Genomic DNA, 18,744 nt, shown 5'->3' with positions numbered 1-18,744 from the left:
ATGATTTTAAGTAGGCTCCATACCTAATGTGGAGCCCAGTGTGGGGCTTGAACTCAAAACCCTGAGATCAAGTCCTGAGCTGAAATCAAGACTTGGATGCCCAACCGACTGAGCCCCCCAGGCACCCCAAATAGGGCATAATTTTTTATTTATTTGGGAGATACAGCGAGAGAGAGCACAAGTAGGGGGAGTGGCAGGCATCTGCTGAGCAGGGAGCCCAATGTGGGGCTCAATCCCAGGACCCTAGGACCATGACCTGAGCCAAAGGCAGATGCTTAACTGAGCCACCCAGGTGCCCCATGGTGGATGATATTTAAAATTTAGTTCAATATGGCTTGCATGTACAGAATATAACTTTACAGAAATTACAGGGTAATAAGATAGATGGGGAGACCCTGAGAACAGTGAAATGGCTTAATATGTGGACCTGACCACTTGGCTCCAAATACTGGTTTCACTGCTTCGTAGCTAGTAGGAGACCTTGAGCAGCTTCTTTCATTTTACCATACCTCAGTCCCTTGTCTGGGGAAAGAACAGTAGTACCTGTTTCATAGGACTGTTTTGTGGAATAAATACTGTAAGCTGTTAAGTAGGTATTCAGTGAGTGTTAGCTGTTGTTAGACAATGCAGTCTTTAATACTTAATAATATCCAGAGCCCTGGACCCTGGGGTAGAGGATTTTGGAGATACCATAAAAGGCACTATTACACCTGATGGTTTTTAAGGTTCCTTCAACCTCTAAAATTCTACAATTCATGGTCCAACCCACAGTGTAGATTACTGAAATTTCATAAGAATAAGAATGTAAAGTGTTTATGCTATTTGAATTAAAAATCAGTTCACAGGGGATGCCTGGATGGCTCAGTTAAGCTTCTGCCATTGGCTTAGGTCATGATCCTAGCGTCCTGGGATTGAACTCCACGTTAGGCTCCCTGCCCAGCAGGAAGCCTGTTTCTCCCCGCTTCCCCTGCACTCAACTTACACTCTCTCTCTCAAATGAATAAAAAGGCTCAGTGGTTTAAGCCTCTGCCTTCGGCTCAGGTCATGATCTCAGGGTCCTGGGATCGAGCCCCGCATCGGGCTCTCTGCTCAGTGCCTGTTTCTCCCTCTCTCTGCCTGCCTCTCTGCCTGCTTGTGATCTCGCTCTCTGTCAAATAAATAAATAAAATATTAAAAAAAAAAAAACACAATACTAATAATCATAGAGGAAAGCTTGGTGGTGGAAGCCCTTAAAGTTCCAAAGGCCATCGGTGGTCTAAAGGTGTGACAGATTTTTTAAAAAACTAAAACTGATGGAGAATTTGAGACAGACAAGAGAAAGAGTGGAAAATGAGGTAACAATGGAGAAGAAAAATTCAGGAATAGAAAGTGGTGAAGTGACAGCTCTAAAGGTCTCCTGTGATCCCCTAAGTTGTTCAACAGTCATGGAGCTCCTCTTCTGCCTAAAACAGTGGCTAAGACACTGTGTGCCTCTGAAGAACTGTGTCTTGTGGAGAAACATCATGTGATTATAAGATGGTCTGATAACTGCTTCTGTCCAAGGTCATGGGTAGGCTGCTCAGTGGAACTGACCTCTGAGCTAAGCTGTCCGTCTTCACTGGCTCACTGTGGAGAGCTTGAAGTAGGTGTGGGGAGAGAGAGTTGCCATCACCTCTTGTGTGAGCCTTTGCAGTATGTCACAGGCTCCTTTTTTGTCTCCATTTAAAATTTCAAATGGGAACTAAAATGGGAAAGAAATGGAAGTTGGGGCGCCTGGGTGGCTCAGTGGGTCAAGCCTCTGCCTTTGGCTCAGGTCATGAACTCAGGGTCCTTGAGCCCCGCATCAGGCTCTCTGCTCAGCTTGCTCTCTGCCTACTTGTGATCTCTCTTTCTCAATAAAATCTTTAAAAAAAAGAGAGAGAGAGATGGATGGAAGTGGATAAAAGCACAGTACCAGCCCTCTTCCCTTTACCTCTGGTCCAATGTTAAGGTAGCAGTCAATGGCCAACACAGGACTCTTGAAGTTATGGATGGCTTTGGGGAAGAGTTTGTAGGAAGCGTGCTGAAGGAACTTCTCCAGGAGAAACTGCGCAGGGGCTGCCAGTAGTGTATGTTCACTGTCGGGAGCACAGACATACTGAAGGGGCAAGATGGGTGCTAAGCTCTCTGACACCTGAAATCAGAGCCAAGATTATCATGGGAAATATGTCTGTCACTGGATGAAATGGGCAAGGAAAAGCTGCATTGCATACTAACAGTCCCCAAATAAGAGCAGTAGCACAGTGACAGATGGTAGGGCTAAACATAAGTGTGTCATTCTTGGGTTCTGAGAAAGTTCTTTCCCCTTGGGAATAGGTTGGGTCTAACAACACACAGCAAAGGAAGGAGAAATGTAGGCTTCTTTGAAAGTTACTGCATTGAGCAACATTGTGAAGGCCCACAGGACGCCTTTCTCAGTGCTGCTGGCTGTGGACGGGTTAAATCCGATTCCATCAGATCCAAAAAACAAAAGCAAAGAGGTTTCTAAGCTCCACTGGGGAAATCACATATTACAAATGATTAGATACCAGTAAATCTCTTAAAAGAATTGGTTAGGTCCATGGAATTTACTCTCAACAGGTGCTGATTGGTATTAACTTTCTTAAAAAAGAAAATGGCAAAGGAACAGACAAGCATCTTAATTTACATTTCACTTATGTATTAAAGAATGTAAAGATGTTAATTTTGCCAGTTTATGAAGAGAGAATGTTAAGTCTGAAACTTGAGATTTGATGGAATTGTTAAGCCTTAAGTCTAAAGAAAGGTAGATCTGTTGACTTCACATGTTACGTTTTGCTTTGGGTGAATCCTCAGTAAGGGGAATGAGACTGCAAACTTGGCATTAAGAACTGACTCCCTTGTGTTATCTCACTTTCCAGTCAAGTGCCAAGTGCTTAATGCCAGTGCCAAATAACAAGTACTGGTAAAAAACTGTCTTAACTTTCAACAGTAGAATCAAGCTTGCAAACTTACCATGATCTTTGGTTTAATGATAAAGTCCCTTTGCCCTCCAACCTGAACATGTTTCTTCATGAGACTGAAGTTATTAAAGCGGCAGATGAGCAGGCCACTACTGTTTGTTCTCAGGTTAAAGTCAACATCTTCGCAGAAATACCTGAATCATAATCACAGGGATAGGTCTTTGACTACCAGTCACATCCCAGCCATGTTCACCATACACAGATGCATCATAGCTGTTAGGAGGCAGACTCAAAATCAGCCTCGCCTTCTGGAGCTGGCTGGCCCTCTTAGCACTGGCCTGTGAAGCCCCTGAATTGGGCACTGCGGTCATTAAAAGGAGGAGAAAGTGAGATGGCTTTGGCTCCAGATAACCAAAGGGGCCTTAGGCATTCCTGAACTGAAATAGGACTGCACATTCTGTATACTCCTGTGGGAAACGAACGCAGACATGCTCCCAGTTTTAAAATCCTGGCTGCAAATAACATGAAACAGCTCCAGCATATTCTATAGTTAGAGAGGTGGTGGCTGACATAAGCGGGACTAAATGATCCCTGACATTCCTTGCTTGGCCATCTTGGATTTTCCAGGATGGGGATGTTATTCAGGAGGCAAGACCAGGGCTAGCCTGCTCATTCCCGCCTGCTGGCTCTTCCCTGAAGGATCCAAATCTCTGGATTTTACTAACATTTAGGGAAAAGGATTAACTTACAAGTTGTGAGGATGAAAGAGTTCACCTTCAATGGATTATGGGTCCACACACTGACTTGTGTTGATGTAATAGTTTTTGTCCCTGTTTTAGTTCTTGTTGAATACTGGGATAGCTAAAGTAGGTTTTTTAAGCACTTCATCTTGCAATTCCTGTTTTTTTTTTAAGGGTCTGGGTAAGTTTGAGGGATTATGAAGGGGCACTCTGGGGCTTGTGATCCACTTCCCCTCCTTGTCCATAAAAGGAGAGTCTCAGTTTTTCAAAGACCAAGTCAAAGGAGTAGACCCATTATAGGTGTCAGAGTTGGACAGAAGCAACCAGTAGGTGCCTCCAGGAGGCCTGACTTACCTGTTGAAGTCATACTGCACATTCTGAGTCAAGTCTATGTTAAGGAGAATGAAGTCATGCACATGGCACCTAGAAAATGGGGCTTTCAGGCTCTGAGACGTCAACTTGCTGCTCCATTTCTGTATGCCCAGGATTGCATAGTGGATGATTTTTGGTGTTGCTTCAATATGCTGCAAGACACTCTTCAAGGACACATTCTTACTGGAAACTCCTGCTTCTATGGGCTGGCTATGAAATGTAAAATTGGTTTAAATAAGATCAATAAATATTACTGAGGGTTGTTTATTAAGGGCTAACACTACTATACAGTATTAATACCTGTAAAGGATAAAATTAGCTGGCTTACTTTATATTAGACTGGGATAGAAAAGAAGGTCAAGCCTAGTTTTCATGCTGCCTGTCACTGCTAACTTAAGGGAGCTGTCTTTTGGGGGTAGGGCTTATCGTGTTAAGGCAGAGAAAGAAAGCCAGCTCATCTCAAAATGAAGCACATTTTGAAGGTTAGAAGCACACGGTATACCTCTGGTAATTATGGTATAACAAAGGAATATTTGAAAACATCACTGGCTTCATATCCGCAAGTGGAAACAGACACAATGTGTGAGCCAGAAGGGCCTAAAGGTCACCTGGAAGTGTTTAAGGGGGGAGCTACTTGTATTCTGGGGCCATTTATTGCTTAGGACTTCTCCAGGTTTAGCATTTCCTGGTCCTCATGGACCCATTTTCACCACTGTCCTAGGAAGGAGAACCACTGATTTTGGCTCAACCCTAATTTCAGAAGTGAGGGAATTGAGACAGAGATTAAATGACTTTGCCTTATCATCCGAGTAGTTACAGAGCAGAGCTGGGGTTAAAAAGCAGGTCTGACTCAGGAGCCAGTAGACTTTATAAAACATAGCACTTTCCCACAGACTTTATAGCAGACCAAAGCCATGATGCAGAAATAGCCCAGGAGTGTAATGGCACACTGAATCTCTAAATTGAAGAGAGTGCTAGTGAGGGTAGTCTCCTGAATCATTGTTTTGCTCTGGAAAGCTGTACCTCTCTCATTTACTTCCATGCATGACTATAGCCAAGGAAAGCATCTTCTTCACAGCGTTAGGTCATACTTCCCTAGAACGGCTTGGCAAGTACTACTACCTGCTCTGATCCTGAACACTGTGAATGTTCCACAGAACACACGAGTCATCCATCACAACGATGAAAGGCCAGACACACTGACGTTTAACTCCCAGTTCTTCCAGGCGGTTCCTCTCCAGTTCCAGATTGTGGTAGGACAGCTCCTTAATGAGAAACCTGGCAGCACCTGGAAGGCAACATAACCACAGCTATACCTCCACTCAGGCTTGACCCAACCCCACCCCCCCCCACCCCACAGACAACCTTCTTGCCAAGGCATGCCTTGGTTCACGTGGTGAGCATGCACGGTGGGAAGGTCAACAAATTGTTCAGAGCAGTGGTTCTCAAATCAGTAAAAATAAGGAGTCTGTTTAAAATGCTGATTCTGGAGCCCATCACCAGAGATGCACTTTAAGTCTGATAAAAAGCCAAAAACCAGAGCAGTCTTTGATGATGCAGATGATTCATGCACTCACTTTAAGGGGTTCTGCAAGAATCCAGTTTCCCTGATGGGACAAAGGATACCCACGTAGAGGAAACGCGTATAACTGGTTAGTTCCTTTAAAGCTGTAAGATGCGCTCTCAGTCCTAGAAGCAGCCACTTGCATGTCCTGCTCTAGGGAGTAGCCAAGGTTGCGGTGAGTGGGTATGCTGCTTATACTAATGTATCCCCTGCTTTAGGAGACTGACAGCAGTGTTCTTTGAGGAAGATTCTGGAAACTGGCATCCTTTCCCTAGATGGGCTTTTTTTGCAAGAGGCAATATGGTATAGTAAAAGACTGGAGCCAAGCTAGTAACATTTAATCCTGGTTCCACCGCTTTCTAGCTGTGTGACAGTGAAAAAGTTAAATCCCCTATGCCTTGGCTTCTCTATAAGAAGGCAATGATAATGTCCACTTCACAGGATTGTTGTATGGTGTTCACGACAGTGTCTAACATGCGGTAAGTACTTAGTATTAGAGATTATTAAGAAGATGATGATGATCAGATCCGTCCATGTTGTTGCAAATGGCAAGATTTCATTCTTTCTATGACTGAATGATATTCCATTGTGTATATATGCCACATTTTTATCCTTTTTCACTTATCAATGGACACTTAGGTTGCTTCTGTAATTTGGCTATTATAAATAATGGTAACTCAAGTCAGTCAGAGAAAGCAAATACCACATGATTTTACTCATAGGTAGAATTTAAGAAACAAAATGAATGAAGAAAAGAAGAAAAAAAGACAACCCAAAAAACAGTGAACTGTAGAGAACAAACAGATGGTTACAGGGAAAAGGGGTAGAGGTTGGGTGAAATAGGTGAAGTGGATTAAGAGTACACTTATCTTGATGAGCACTGAGTAATATATGGAATTGGTGAATCACTATATTGTACATCTAAAACATAACATCATATGCTAACTACACTGGAATTAGAATTAAAAAAATTAAGAAGATGATACTCATCACAGCCAAATTTCATATGAGTGGGCTACCTGAAAATGAAAATGTAGGTAATGAAATGAAGAGACTAAACAAAGCTATTAGATCTATGGAGGAACCAGAATAACAGTTTGAATAGATCAAGGGTACTACTAGAGATTAAGGAAAATCTACCTTCCAAGAACATTTGTGTTATACTTTGTATTCTCAATATAGTAAGGACCATATATGAAAAGCCCACAATTAACATTCTAATGGTAAAAGGCTGAAAGCTTTTCCTCTAGGATAGAACAAGACAAGGATTATTCCATTGTACCACTGCCACTTGTATTTAACACAGTACTAGAAATCCTAGCCAGAGTGATTAGGCAAGAAAAAGAAAAGGTACTGAGGTTGGGAAGGAAGAAGTAAAATTATCTGTTTGTAGGCACATGACTTTATATGTAGAAAGCCATAAATATTCCACACACACATACAAACTGTTAGAAATAATAAACATGAATTCAGCAAAGTTGCAGATACAAAACAAAAAAATCAGTTGTGTCTCAATATACTAACAATAATCTAAAAGGGAAATTAAGAAAACAATTCCATTTACAATGGCATCAAAAAGAATAAAATACTTAGGAATATATGTTTAACCAAGCATGTGAAAGATCTGTACATAAAAAAGTACAAAACATTGCTGAAAAAAAGTAAACATGACATGGGTAAATGGAAAGACATCCATGGTCATGGATTGGAAGATGTAATATTGTTGAGATGTCAATATTATCTAAAGTGATCTACAGATTTAATGCAATCCCTATCAAAATCTTAATGATTTGTGTGTGTACAGAAATTAAAAAAAGAATCCATCCTTAAATTAATGTGGAATCTTAAGGGACCCTCGATAGCCAAAATAACCTTGAAAAAAGAACAAAGTTGGAGGTCTCACAGTTGGCTGATTTCAAAACTTACTGTAAAATGATAGTAATCAAAACAATATGGTAGGGATATAAAGACAGACATATAGGCCAGTGGGATAAGAATGCAGAGCCCAGCAGTAAGGGCCCAGCCCTAAGGACTTGTACAGTCAAATGATTTTTGACAAAGGTGCCAAGACCATTCAATGGGAAAAGGACAATTTCTTCAGCAGATGGTATTAGAAAAACTGATATTCCCATGCAAAAGAATGAAGCTGGACCATTACCTTACATTATATAAAACTAAAATGGATCAAAGATCTAACTGTAAGAGATAAAACTATAAAACTCTTAAAAGAAAACAGGTAAAAAGCTTGCTGTTGTATATAGCAATGATTTGTTGGCTAGGACACCAAAAGCACAGCCAAGGGAAGAAGAAAACTTATAGTTGGACTGCATCAAGATTTAAAATATCTGAATACCCATAACCAGCAAGGAAATTGAAGAAGCAGTAATCAAAAATCTCCCAACAGACAAAGAGCCCAGGGCCAGATGCCTTCCAGGGGAATTCTACCAAACATGTAAAGAAATAATGCCTATTCTGAAGCTGTTTCAAAAAGTAGAAATGGAAGGGAAAAGCATCTATACTCAGACAACTATAGGACACTCATGAAAGGTATTGAGGAAGACACAAAGAAATGGAAAAATGTTCCATGCCCATGGATTGGAAGAGCAAACATTATTAAAATGTCGATGCTTTCTAGAGCAATCTACACACTCAATGCAATCCCTATCAAAACGCCATCTACTTTTTTTTCACAGAACTGGAACAAATAATCCTAAAATTTATATGGAAGCAGAAAAGTCCCCAAGTAGTCAAAGGAATGTTGAAATAGCCAAAGATGGTGGGATCACAGTCCCGGACTTCAAGCTCTATTACAAAGCTGTTATCGTCAAGACAGTATGGTACTGGCACAAAAACAGACACATAGATCAATGGAATGGAATAGAAAGCCCAGAAATGGACCCTCAACTCTATGGTCAACTAATCTTTGATAAAGCAGGAAAGAATGTCCAATGGAAAAAAGACAGTCTCTTCAACAAATGGTGTTGGGAAGATTGGACAGCGACACTCAGAAGAATGAAATGACCATTTCCTTACACCATATGCAAGAAGAGACTCAAAATGGATGAAAGACCTCAATGTGAGACAGGAATCCATTAAAATCCTTGAGGAGAACACAGGCAGCAACCTCTTCGACCTCAGCCACAGCAACTTCTTCCTAGAAACATTGCAAACGCAAGGGAAGCAAGGGCAAACAAAAATAAACTATTGGGACTTCATCAAGATCAAAAGCTTTTGCACAGCAAAGGAAATAGTCAACAAAACCAAAGGACAACTGACAGAATGGGAGAAGATATTTGCAAATGGCCTATCAGATAAAGGGCTAGTATCCAGAATCTATAAAGAGCTTATTCATCTCAACACCCAAAGAACAAATAATCCAGTCAAGAAATGGGCAGAAGACATGAAGAGACATTTCTTCAAAGAATACATCCAAATGGCCAACAGACACATGAAAAAGTGCTCAACATCACTCAGCATCAGGGAAATGCAAATCAAAACAACAATGTGATACTCACACCAGGAAGAATGGCTAAAATTAACAAGTCAGGAAATGACAGATGTTGGAGAGGATGTGGAGAAAGGGGAACCCTCCTCCACTGTTGGTGGGAATGCAAGCTGGTGCAGCCACTCTGGAAAACAGCATGGAGATACCTCAAAAAGATAGAGCTACCGTATGACCCAGCAATCACCTACTGGATAATTACCCCAAAAATATAAATGTAGTGATCGAAGGAGCACATGCACCCAAATGTTTATAGCAGCAATGTCCACAGTAGCCAAACTATGGAACGAACCTAGATGTCCATCAACAGATGAATGGATAAAGAAGCTGTGGTATATATATATATATGCCATATATATGTGTATATATACATACATACATACACAATGGAATACTATGCAGCCATAAAAAGAAACGAAATCTTGCCATTTGCAATGATGTGGATGGAACTAGAGTGTATTATGCTGAGTGAAATAAGTCAATCAGAGAAAGACAATTATCATCTCTCTGATATGAGGGATTTGAGAGGCAGGGCGGGGGGGATCATAGGGGGCACAGAGGGAAAAAAATGAAAAGATGAAACCAGGGAGGGAGACATACCATAAGAGACCCTTAATCTCAGGAAACAAACTGAGGGTGGCTGGAGGTGGGGAGGGATAGGATTGCTGGATGATGGACATTGGGGAGGTTATGTCCTATGGTGAGTGCTATGAGTTGTGTAAGACTGATGATTCACAGAACTGTACCCCTGAAGCAAATAATGTATTAATGTTAATAATAAAAAAAGAACATTTTGCTAAGGGAAATAACTCATACACAAAAGAACAAATATTGTAAAGGGGCGCCTGGGTGGCTCAGTGGGTTGGGCCTCTGCCTTCGGCTCAGGTCATGATCTCAGGGTCCTGGGTTCAAGCTCCGCATCGAGCTCTCTGCTCAGCAGGGAGCCTGCTTCCGCCTCTCTTCCTGCCTCTCTGCCTACTTGTCATCTCTCTGTCAAATAAATAAATAAAATCTTTAAAATTAAATTAAAAAAGAACAAATATTGTATGATCAAGCTTACATGACATACCTAACTAAGGTAGTCAAATTTACAGAGACAAAATGGAACAGTGGCTGCCAGGAAAGGGGGAAATGAGTTAATCTTCAGTGATACAGAGTTTGAGTTTTGTGAGATGACTAGAGTTCTGGAGATTAGTTGCAAAACAATATGAATATAATGAATGCTACTGAACTGTATCCTTAAAAATGGCTAAGATGGTAAATTTTATGCTTTTTTTTCCAAATTAAAAATAATTTGCATGTATGTCATTGGCATATATGTTAGTTTCTCTTCAAATTATTGCAAAAATGGCAAAACTGGCATTAAGCAAATTCATTCAGATCTGGGATGAGGAAATTCACCTAAAGGCTGGCAAGGCAAAGAAAGGGGTAATTTGAGGATCATATTCCTATGGAGAAATATTCAAGTTAGTTTGTGGATATGTGGTTTTGGAGAGGAAGATAACCAGAAAGATGTAAAACCTTAATCCACTTGATATAAAGTCATAAATATGGAAAATAAAATTCAAACTAGTTTTTGAAAATATTTTAATCCCATTTTAAGGCTAAACTTTAAGGAAATGAAAAGGGATGGAAGGGAGAACAAGAGACGAGACTTAAGAAGGAAGGGAGAGAGGTGGACAGATCTGCGGAGGGAGAGATGACGGGTAGGGCGGGGGTGGTGTTGGTGCTGGGCGCGGGGATGAGAGAAGATGAGAACCTGGAGAGGAGAGGAGTGTAGATTTAGAGATTTAGAGAAACTACTCAGGTCTCCTCTGCATTCTCTGTTTCTGGGCAGGATGTTCCTACATTCCTCTAAAGTGTCAATGAGCAACTGTTGGTCTTCAGTCCTACGGAGACTGCAGACACTCACAGGAGTGGATGGGGAATATGGTTAAGAACTACGATGCAGGAAGTGACCAGACACACAGCTCTGAATCCAACCTCCACAGCTTGGATCCAAACTCCACAGGTAGGAGGTGTCCTACCTCCACAGCTCTGTCACACGCTCAGATAACCATGTGCTCCATTGATGACTCAGCCCATTGCTCTTAAACTCCATGGGGAAAAGTGGGAAGGACTTTGTCCAGGTACTTTTAAGGTGACTGCCATACACAGTAATGATGCTTCCAATTTCTGGTGGTACAGGACCCCCTCATAGAACTTGCCACGTGCCTTTAAAATGATTAGCAATGACTTGGGGATACCTCCAGATCCCTCCGGACCATAGTGAAGTGTTAGCTCCCCTCCTCCTCACTGTTCCACTCCTGCCACAAGGGGCTCATTCCTGGAAGATTGGCAACCGACTCTGGGAAGAATCCCAAGCCCTTCCCGGAATGCTCAATCTACCAGTGACTTCTTTAGCTACTAGTCCTCGGAAGTTAAAATTCTGCTAAGCTGCAGATAAAGGGAAAGGAAAACTCAGATTTAAAGAAGAATCAAATGTCCTTTGGTCAGGTGGATAGGATTCTTTCTAGAACCTCTGGAAGTCTCCCGTCTGGAGAACGGAGGTCCCTTGATCTTGCAGCCCTTCTCCGCACCCCGGGGGCCCCTTACCCACGCCTGCGTTATTGAACATCCCAGGGAGCACCAGCATGATGTGGTTGGGCCAGTACTTGCGGTACAGAGGCATCTCATATTCTTTGACCACCAGAAGGTGCAGGTGGCTGATGCCCTCCATGGCATGAAAGAGGTTTAGGAGTCCGTGCTCATGGCGACCACTGGAAGGAGTGAAAATAGGGCTCTTGACTGCATTCAAATTCTGCTGAAAGGGGAAAAAAAGAAAGAAAGAAAAAAAAAGAAGCAGAGACCAAAAAGGGAAATTAAAACCCTTAGATTTAAGAAGTTTGGAGAACCCAATCTAGTATGTTGGGTCTGTTGGTCTGAAAGCAACGTTCGCATCCAGACACTGTCACCCACCTTGTCCGACACCAGGGGCAGCCGCATGCTCTCCAGGTGTTTGCCCTGCTTGCTGAAGACAAAATGACTCTCTTTGGACTTGGGAATGATGAAATAGAGCTGCACCTCTTCTCCCAGCATAGAGGAGGAGAACGTGAATGCGTGAAGGGTGGAGTCAGACATCTGTGTTTGTAAAGAAGGAAGGAAGGGGATGTAAGCTCATGGTCTGCAAACTCCTAGACCAGTCATTAAGGTTGTTTTTAAGAGAGGCAAACTGAGCTGATCTTCTCCAGGCCACCAGAGCTGGTTGTGCCAACAACATCAGAAGAGCAGGAAAGGCAAACGCTTCATCTTTTAGTCACTATCAGTGACGTGAGAGCCAAGCATCTTGCCCCCTACACAGACTCTCTGAGGGTGGAGAAGTTTCTGTTGCTTGGCACGGTCTTTGCATTCCTCATGTTCTTAGAACCGCTACCACTCAGTTTTATGCAGAGGTTAAATATCCCTGTGGGATATCCTGCTCTTTGAACATTTTCAAAGGTGCCCAGTTTTAGGGGGAAAATCACTTTCATTTATATGAGTCAGGCTAAATAAATATCATTTTTCTAGGTAAAACATTAGGGCCAACATCACTAAAATGCCTCTGTGGCCCTATCTTTCCTAGCTACAGTAGAAGCTGACGAAGTTTGAATAGTCACTTAGCCTAGAACTCTGGGTTCCAGGAAAAGACCACTGGACTTACTGAAAGCAAATATAAATCTGATTCATTTTTTAAACCGCCAGAAAGTTGGGGCACCTGGCCTGGCTCAGTCAGTATGGCTCATGACTCTTGATTTTGGGGTCATGGGTTCAAGTCCCATGTTGGGTGTAGAGCTTAAAAAAATAAATTATTTTGCTTCAAAGTTCAAATGCTTGGGATGCCTGGGTGGCTTAGTCAGATAAACATCCCACTCTTGATTTTGGCTAAGGTCGTAATCTCAGGGTTGTGGGATGGAGCCCCTCTTTGGGGTCTGTGCTCAGCATGGAGTCTGCTTGGGATTCTGTCTCACCCTCTCCTGTTGCCCCTCCCCCCTCTGAAAATAAATAAATACATCTTTAAAAAAATAATAAAGTTCACATACTCTCTCAGTAACCCACCTTAGTGAATAATTACATAAAGGTCTTTATGACAGTATTTAAGCTTCATGAAAGGATAGCATCAATTTTCAGCAGCAGCTAGAAATCAGGTAGATTTCCCAAGAGTTTTAACCTAAATATTACATTTCATAGGAAAAAAGTATTGTAATTCTTCCCTTAAATTCTAGTTCATTCTGCTTCACAAGTGTGGGAATATACTACTTAGTGAGTACTATAATCATAGAAATTAAGTATACAGATGGAGGACTTTTAATAAGTTTTCTAAAAGCTTATGATTTACAGACTGGGGACTTGAATCTTTTATATTCTGTAAAGCCTTGTGAGTTGATTACAAACCAGCCCACCAAAAGTTTTCAAGAACACCAAGAAAACAAATGGGACATAAAAGGTAACTTGTATTAGAAGAGCAGAATGATCAATCCAGTTTTTCAGTATATCCCTTCTAGCACCTTGTGGGAAAAAGGTAAAGACCTGGTCCTTCAGAACAGAAGCAAGTTTGGGGAAGTCCCATCAGCATGTCCTACGGGAAGGAAAAGCTGTTCTAGGCGTTCAGAACCAAGTCATAAAAATCAAGAATGTAAAGTGGGAGAAAGGAACATAGAACTTATCTCCCATATGGGCTCTGGACTAACTGTCATTTGCTGCCTTTCCCACCTTTTGTGTTTATAGATGCTCTGGCCAAGAAGAAGCCAAAGACTATGGAGTATTGGCTCATCTTCTGTGGTTCTACCTCTCACTTCTCTCTAAATGAAAGATAAATATTGACTCCTCTGTATGCCTAGTGATCAAAATCACCCCACACTGGAGTCAGGATATGACTTGTCGGTGCAGATCAGCAGACCTGTTCCCAGCTCAAAGGGCGCACCCTGCAGACTTGTTAGATAACAGCACCATTTTTGTCAACAACCCTTTCACCAAATCTTTTTCAGGATCACAGATAACAGCTAACCTAAAGGCGACACATGGAACCATTTCGATGGAATGACTTCAGAGGCTAAAACTCAAGCTTCTTTCTCTCCCTTCTTTTCCCCCTGCCCACCACCCTAATAAGCTCACGGTAATGTTAATTTAATCGCTTCCACATTCTGTTCACAAAGGAGCGGCTCCATCTCGTAAATGAGGTGTCCACTGTCTAGGGCTAAGACTAGGAGCTATTATTTTTCAGCCCTGACTCACAAGATCCACGTTGGGCGACAGGCAAGGACAAGGGGCCACACCTGGGAGGCAGAGGTGAAGTCCATGTACTGCTGGCATTGCTCGCAGTGGTGGAAGGTGTTGTAGGCCGCGTACTTGGTCAGCATCATGGACACGGTTCCTCGCTTCCTGGGCTCCTCGGCTTTGGCATCCTTGATTGCTTCTGCGTGTTAAGGGGCAAAAAACCTTGCCATGATATGCATGGAGCCCCTACTCCTGGGAAAAAAGCCCCCACTCCCTGAAAGGCTTTTCTGAGAATTCTATAACATATGCCCGTGAAGTCAGGTATGAAAAGTAAAAGGTGGTCAATACACATGTAAGAGAAGTGAAAAGCAAAGAGGAGAATTCCCTTAAATTGCTCTCAATGATTAAACCGCCCCAGGCCTCCTGCCTGATTGTAGGTGCCCGTGACCTGCAGAGAGGCACGCCCAGCTCTGCTTGCACTGACCTTGCTTGACCCCTGCCAGCTTCTCCGTATAGACCAGGCTCATCAAACGGTACTTGGGATCGTGCACGCTGACGTCAAAGGGCATTTTACTGAAGCTCTCGATGTCAGGCCAGGGCTCTCCCTCTGACTGGCTGACCTCACTGCTTTCACTGTGATCTAGGACAAGAAGAAAGAAAGTGCGCAGAGCAGCCAGACTGACCAGCCTCCCAGCCGTCCTCCCAAGTGTTAGGAATGAGAAGTTTTAGGAAACATGACTCCCAGATGGGTGGATAAAGGCATTTCTGAAAAATGATCTCCCATGTCTTAGGGCAGAGGGGCCCAGATTTATCCCTTCAGGCCCAGGAGGGAAAAATGCCCTCCAGCAGGAGGGACTCATGCTCTCGCTGGTCCCAGCATGAACCTCTACATATCTGGTCCACGAACTCCCGCTTCTGGAGATCAACTAGTCTCCCATCCCAGCTCCCAAAATGGTCTGGAAAGCTTGTTTGATTTTGGGTGATCTAAATTCTCACTCACAGTTTTCACTGTGGAGTTTTAAGATATTGACAGCCTAAGAGATTTTTGGGAAGCACTGAGCAAGATTCCCAGTGTCTGCTGCATGGGAGAATCACCCGGGAGCTTGTAAAAAAAATCCCTGTGCTTACTTAGGCCACCACCCCCACAATCGCCTTTAGTCCCCAGACACCTGTCACGGCAGTTAAAGCTGCTTAGGTGGCTCCAACATGCAGTCAGGTTGGAGAGCTAGTAGCCTCAGGTGTGAGCGCAGACCGCTCCTTCCTACTTCACACCTGCAGCCACGGCCTCCAGCTCCCAGGGAGCCTGGTGATTGTAAGAATTCCAGAAGGTGCGGGTGCCCGGGTGGCTCAGTGGATTAAAGCCTCTGCCTTCGGCTCAGGTCATGATCTCAGGGTCCTGGAATCGAGCCCCGCATCGGGCTCTCTGCTCAGCGGGGAGCCTGCTTCCCTTCCTCTCTCTCTGCCTGCCTCTCTGTCTACTTGTGATCTCTGTCTGTCAAATAAATAAATAAAATCTTAAAAAAAAAAGAATTCCAGAAGGTGCATTGAAAGTGCTCAGACATGGCTGGTGAAGGGGGCTACCCAATAGTGGATAGTTAGTGTCATTATTGATAAAATTCATAAGATCCAAAAGCTTAAGCTTTTCTCTTTCTCCCTTTGTCTTAACAACAACAACAAAAAGCCTAAAGACTACAAGTACAGCTATTATTTTTCGAAAACAGTATCATTTATTTTTATATCCCTGAGCTAAAGTTTGCATTTTATTTAAAACCCCAAACGTGGGGCACCTGGATGGCTCAGTTGGTTAAGCCTCTGCCTTCAGCTCAGGTCCTGACTCCAGTGTCTCTGTTCAGTGGAGAGTCTGTTTCTTCCTCTCCCTCTGTCCCTCCCCCTGCTCGTGCCCATGCTCTCTCTCAAATAAATAAAATCTTTAAAAAAATAATTAAAATTCAAAGCTTATTCTAGTTTTTGTTTTGTTTTAAATATCATCATGGTTCTCCAGAGCAGCATCGCATTCACCTGCACTGAACTGAGGTAGAAGGAATAAAGTCAAGCTAACAGCACTTCTCGCTACAAAGGCCGAGTTTGCTGTCACCCGAGCTGTGGTAGATCCTCTCAGAGCCCATCACACACGTTAAAGCCCTAAAGCAGTGTAAAGGGATCTGAGGAGAAAATTAAAGGTTTCGTTGTCTTGTGGCGCACAGGGACTTTGTGGGAAGATTGGTGAGATGACAGGTTCCCTCTTTCCTTGTCTGTCTGCCTTTGTCCTCTTGGTCCCAGTCCCCTCTCAGCCCTGAGTGTTTCCAGGCCAACCTGGAGCTCTGGGTCTGCTCTGTGGTGGGCCTGGGGGTCTGGTGCAGCTCAGGCGGGGACACAAACAAGGAGAGGCGGGTGGGAAGATGGGATTGCGTGTGTGTGTGTGTGTGTGTGTGTGTGTTTGCAATCATGAATATGAGCTGGTGAGAAGTGGAAATAAGGCCAGAAGTGATAATAAAGTGATTAAGATATGGCTAATTTTGCTTAGTCATGCTCTGGACTGAACTAGTCCTTGGGGCTTGTCACAGATCTAACTATTTAGGACAAGCAAGTGGGGTGAGGTCTGAGGGCCAATCTGACAGAAGAGGCCAAAGCCTTTCCTTTTTCCAGACTCATCTTTGAGGGGCTTGGAAGAGCTTCTGCCTAATTACCCCTGTTGCCCACCCTCCCTCCCTTCCAGCACAGGCCATTGATCCAAGCATGAAGCCCCAGTTTCGAGGCCACGTTGTCCTGGGCTAGAGAGCTAATGCTGGCTGATCCCTGCTCACACTCCCTTTCTGGCTTTGCCGTGTGGGCTACCCTGGAACTCTCCCACCGGTGACCGCTGGCCGGAAAGGGTTGGGAAGGGGGATACAGGCAGAAGAGGGTGGGAGATAATCTTCTTAAAACCAGCCCCACGGTGCTGTCAAGCACGAGCTCCTCCATCTTACTGCGAACGAGAAGGGGTTTGTTCATGGCGCTATGTTTCTTCTGCACAAAGTTTTAATTTCATTATAGGAATCCATATACCTCCGGTCAGAGCCTGCTGTTAAAGCAGAAGTAACCAGCGAGTATCAGGCACGCCCTGGACCCTAAGCAGAACACCGCAAGTGAATTTTAAACCCATAGAAGCAATTAATCCACCTTCCAGGGCCTTCTAAGATGTCTCTTCGCCCTGCCTCCTAAGGGGGCTGAGAGGGGAGGCCAGCAGAGGGGTTAAACTCCACCAACTTAAAGGACTAAAAAGTGGCCACCGTGTCCTCACAGCCGTTTGCTAGCACGCCGCCCTCGGCCTCCCGAAAATCTCCGCCCCCACCCCCACCAAGGCCCGCAAGGCGACTTGGTGTCGGTGTCTCGTATCTCGTATCTCGGCCGGGACCCCCACACTGCCGGGGTTCGGAACTCACCCGTGTTGATCTCTCCCTCATCATACACGTCCACCTCCAGGAGCCTGATGAGCATGCGGAAGAGGATCCTAAGGAACTGCAGGTAGGAGCCGGTCTTTCCCACCTGAGGGAAGGGTTTTTTAGTTGGGGAGGAGGAGGGGAGGAGAGCGAAGGGGAAGAGAGACATTTCACACCTGGGCTGTTGGATCTCTCCTGCCCCTGAGAGGCCCCAGCGAAGACCTCATGGTTCTGGGTCATTCCCACCCCCTCCCCCACCCGCACCCCAGCTCTCGTGGCTCCCCGGCTTCCTTCCTCCTTGGGGGCTGCGGGCCTACCTGAGGGGGGCCGGTCAGCAGCAGCCGCCGGGGGTGGCAGGTGCGGGCGCCCGAAGCGGGGTCCGGCTGGTTGCTGAAGTCGGCGTGGTGCTGCCGAGCCGAGGTCCACTGCCGGTAGTAGAGGGACTGCTCCTCGCTGCTCATGTCCTTGTGCAGCAGCGGCCGCAGGGAGCTCACCCAGGCCACGTCGGCGTGCGGCAGCAGCGAGGAGGACGCGGGCGGCTTGCCCCCTCGCGGGGAGCCCAGCAGGCTGTAGGCCGCCTTCGATAAGATCACGATCGGGGGCAGGGTGGCATGCAGGCCCCCGCAGCCCTGGGGCGGCTGCCCCGGCCACGCCAAGGCCCGGGGGCCGCAGGAGGAGGACGAGGACGGCTTGGAGGTGGTGCTGCTGGCCATCTGGGGGCCCAGGGAATCGCACTCCTGCTTCAGGGTCTCCCCAGCTCCCGCTGTGCCCGTGGAGACCCCTTCATCCAGCCCCATGCTGTTGGCCGGGCTCTGGAAGCGGGGGGTCAGCGACAGCTTCTGGGACTTGTCATTGGTGCTGGAAGAGCTCACCCCGTTCTCCATGATGGAGCCTGGAAGAGGACGCCATACCCTCAATCAGCGGGGCTCGGCTGCTTATTCCTTGGCTCCTCCCTGCATTCCTACCGGCTAGACTG

The 18,744-nt window shown here is 44.7% G+C and overlaps 1 protein-coding gene across 1 annotated transcript in view; it reads right to left on the bottom strand.

Annotated features, from left to right (window-relative positions):
- Positions 1-18,744, bottom strand: part of GREB1L (GREB1 like retinoic acid receptor coactivator) — a 146,788-nt gene that overhangs the window by 5,328 nt on the left and 122,716 nt on the right. The window contains exons 23-32 of the mRNA XM_046025774.1: positions 18,086-18,660; positions 17,772-17,874; positions 14,834-14,989; positions 14,409-14,548; positions 12,076-12,237; positions 11,713-11,917; positions 5,174-5,339; positions 4,034-4,261; positions 2,992-3,133; positions 1,952-2,152 (exon numbers count right to left, since the gene is read on the bottom strand). Of these exons, the coding sequence (XP_045881730.1) occupies positions 1,952-2,152; positions 2,992-3,133; positions 4,034-4,261; positions 5,174-5,339; positions 11,713-11,917; positions 12,076-12,237; positions 14,409-14,548; positions 14,834-14,989; positions 17,772-17,874; positions 18,086-18,660 (2,078 nt within the window). The remainder of the gene's footprint in view (positions 1-1,951; positions 2,153-2,991; positions 3,134-4,033; positions 4,262-5,173; positions 5,340-11,712; positions 11,918-12,075; positions 12,238-14,408; positions 14,549-14,833; positions 14,990-17,771; positions 17,875-18,085; positions 18,661-18,744) is intronic.

This window comes from Meles meles, chromosome 12 (genome assembly GCF_922984935.1).
Source record: "Meles meles chromosome 12, mMelMel3.1 paternal haplotype, whole genome shotgun sequence".
NCBI classification, from domain to species: Eukaryota; Metazoa; Chordata; class Mammalia; order Carnivora; family Mustelidae; genus Meles; species Meles meles.
Note: the sequence above shows the minus strand (reverse complement) of the source record. Positions and strands in the feature narration are given on the sequence as shown.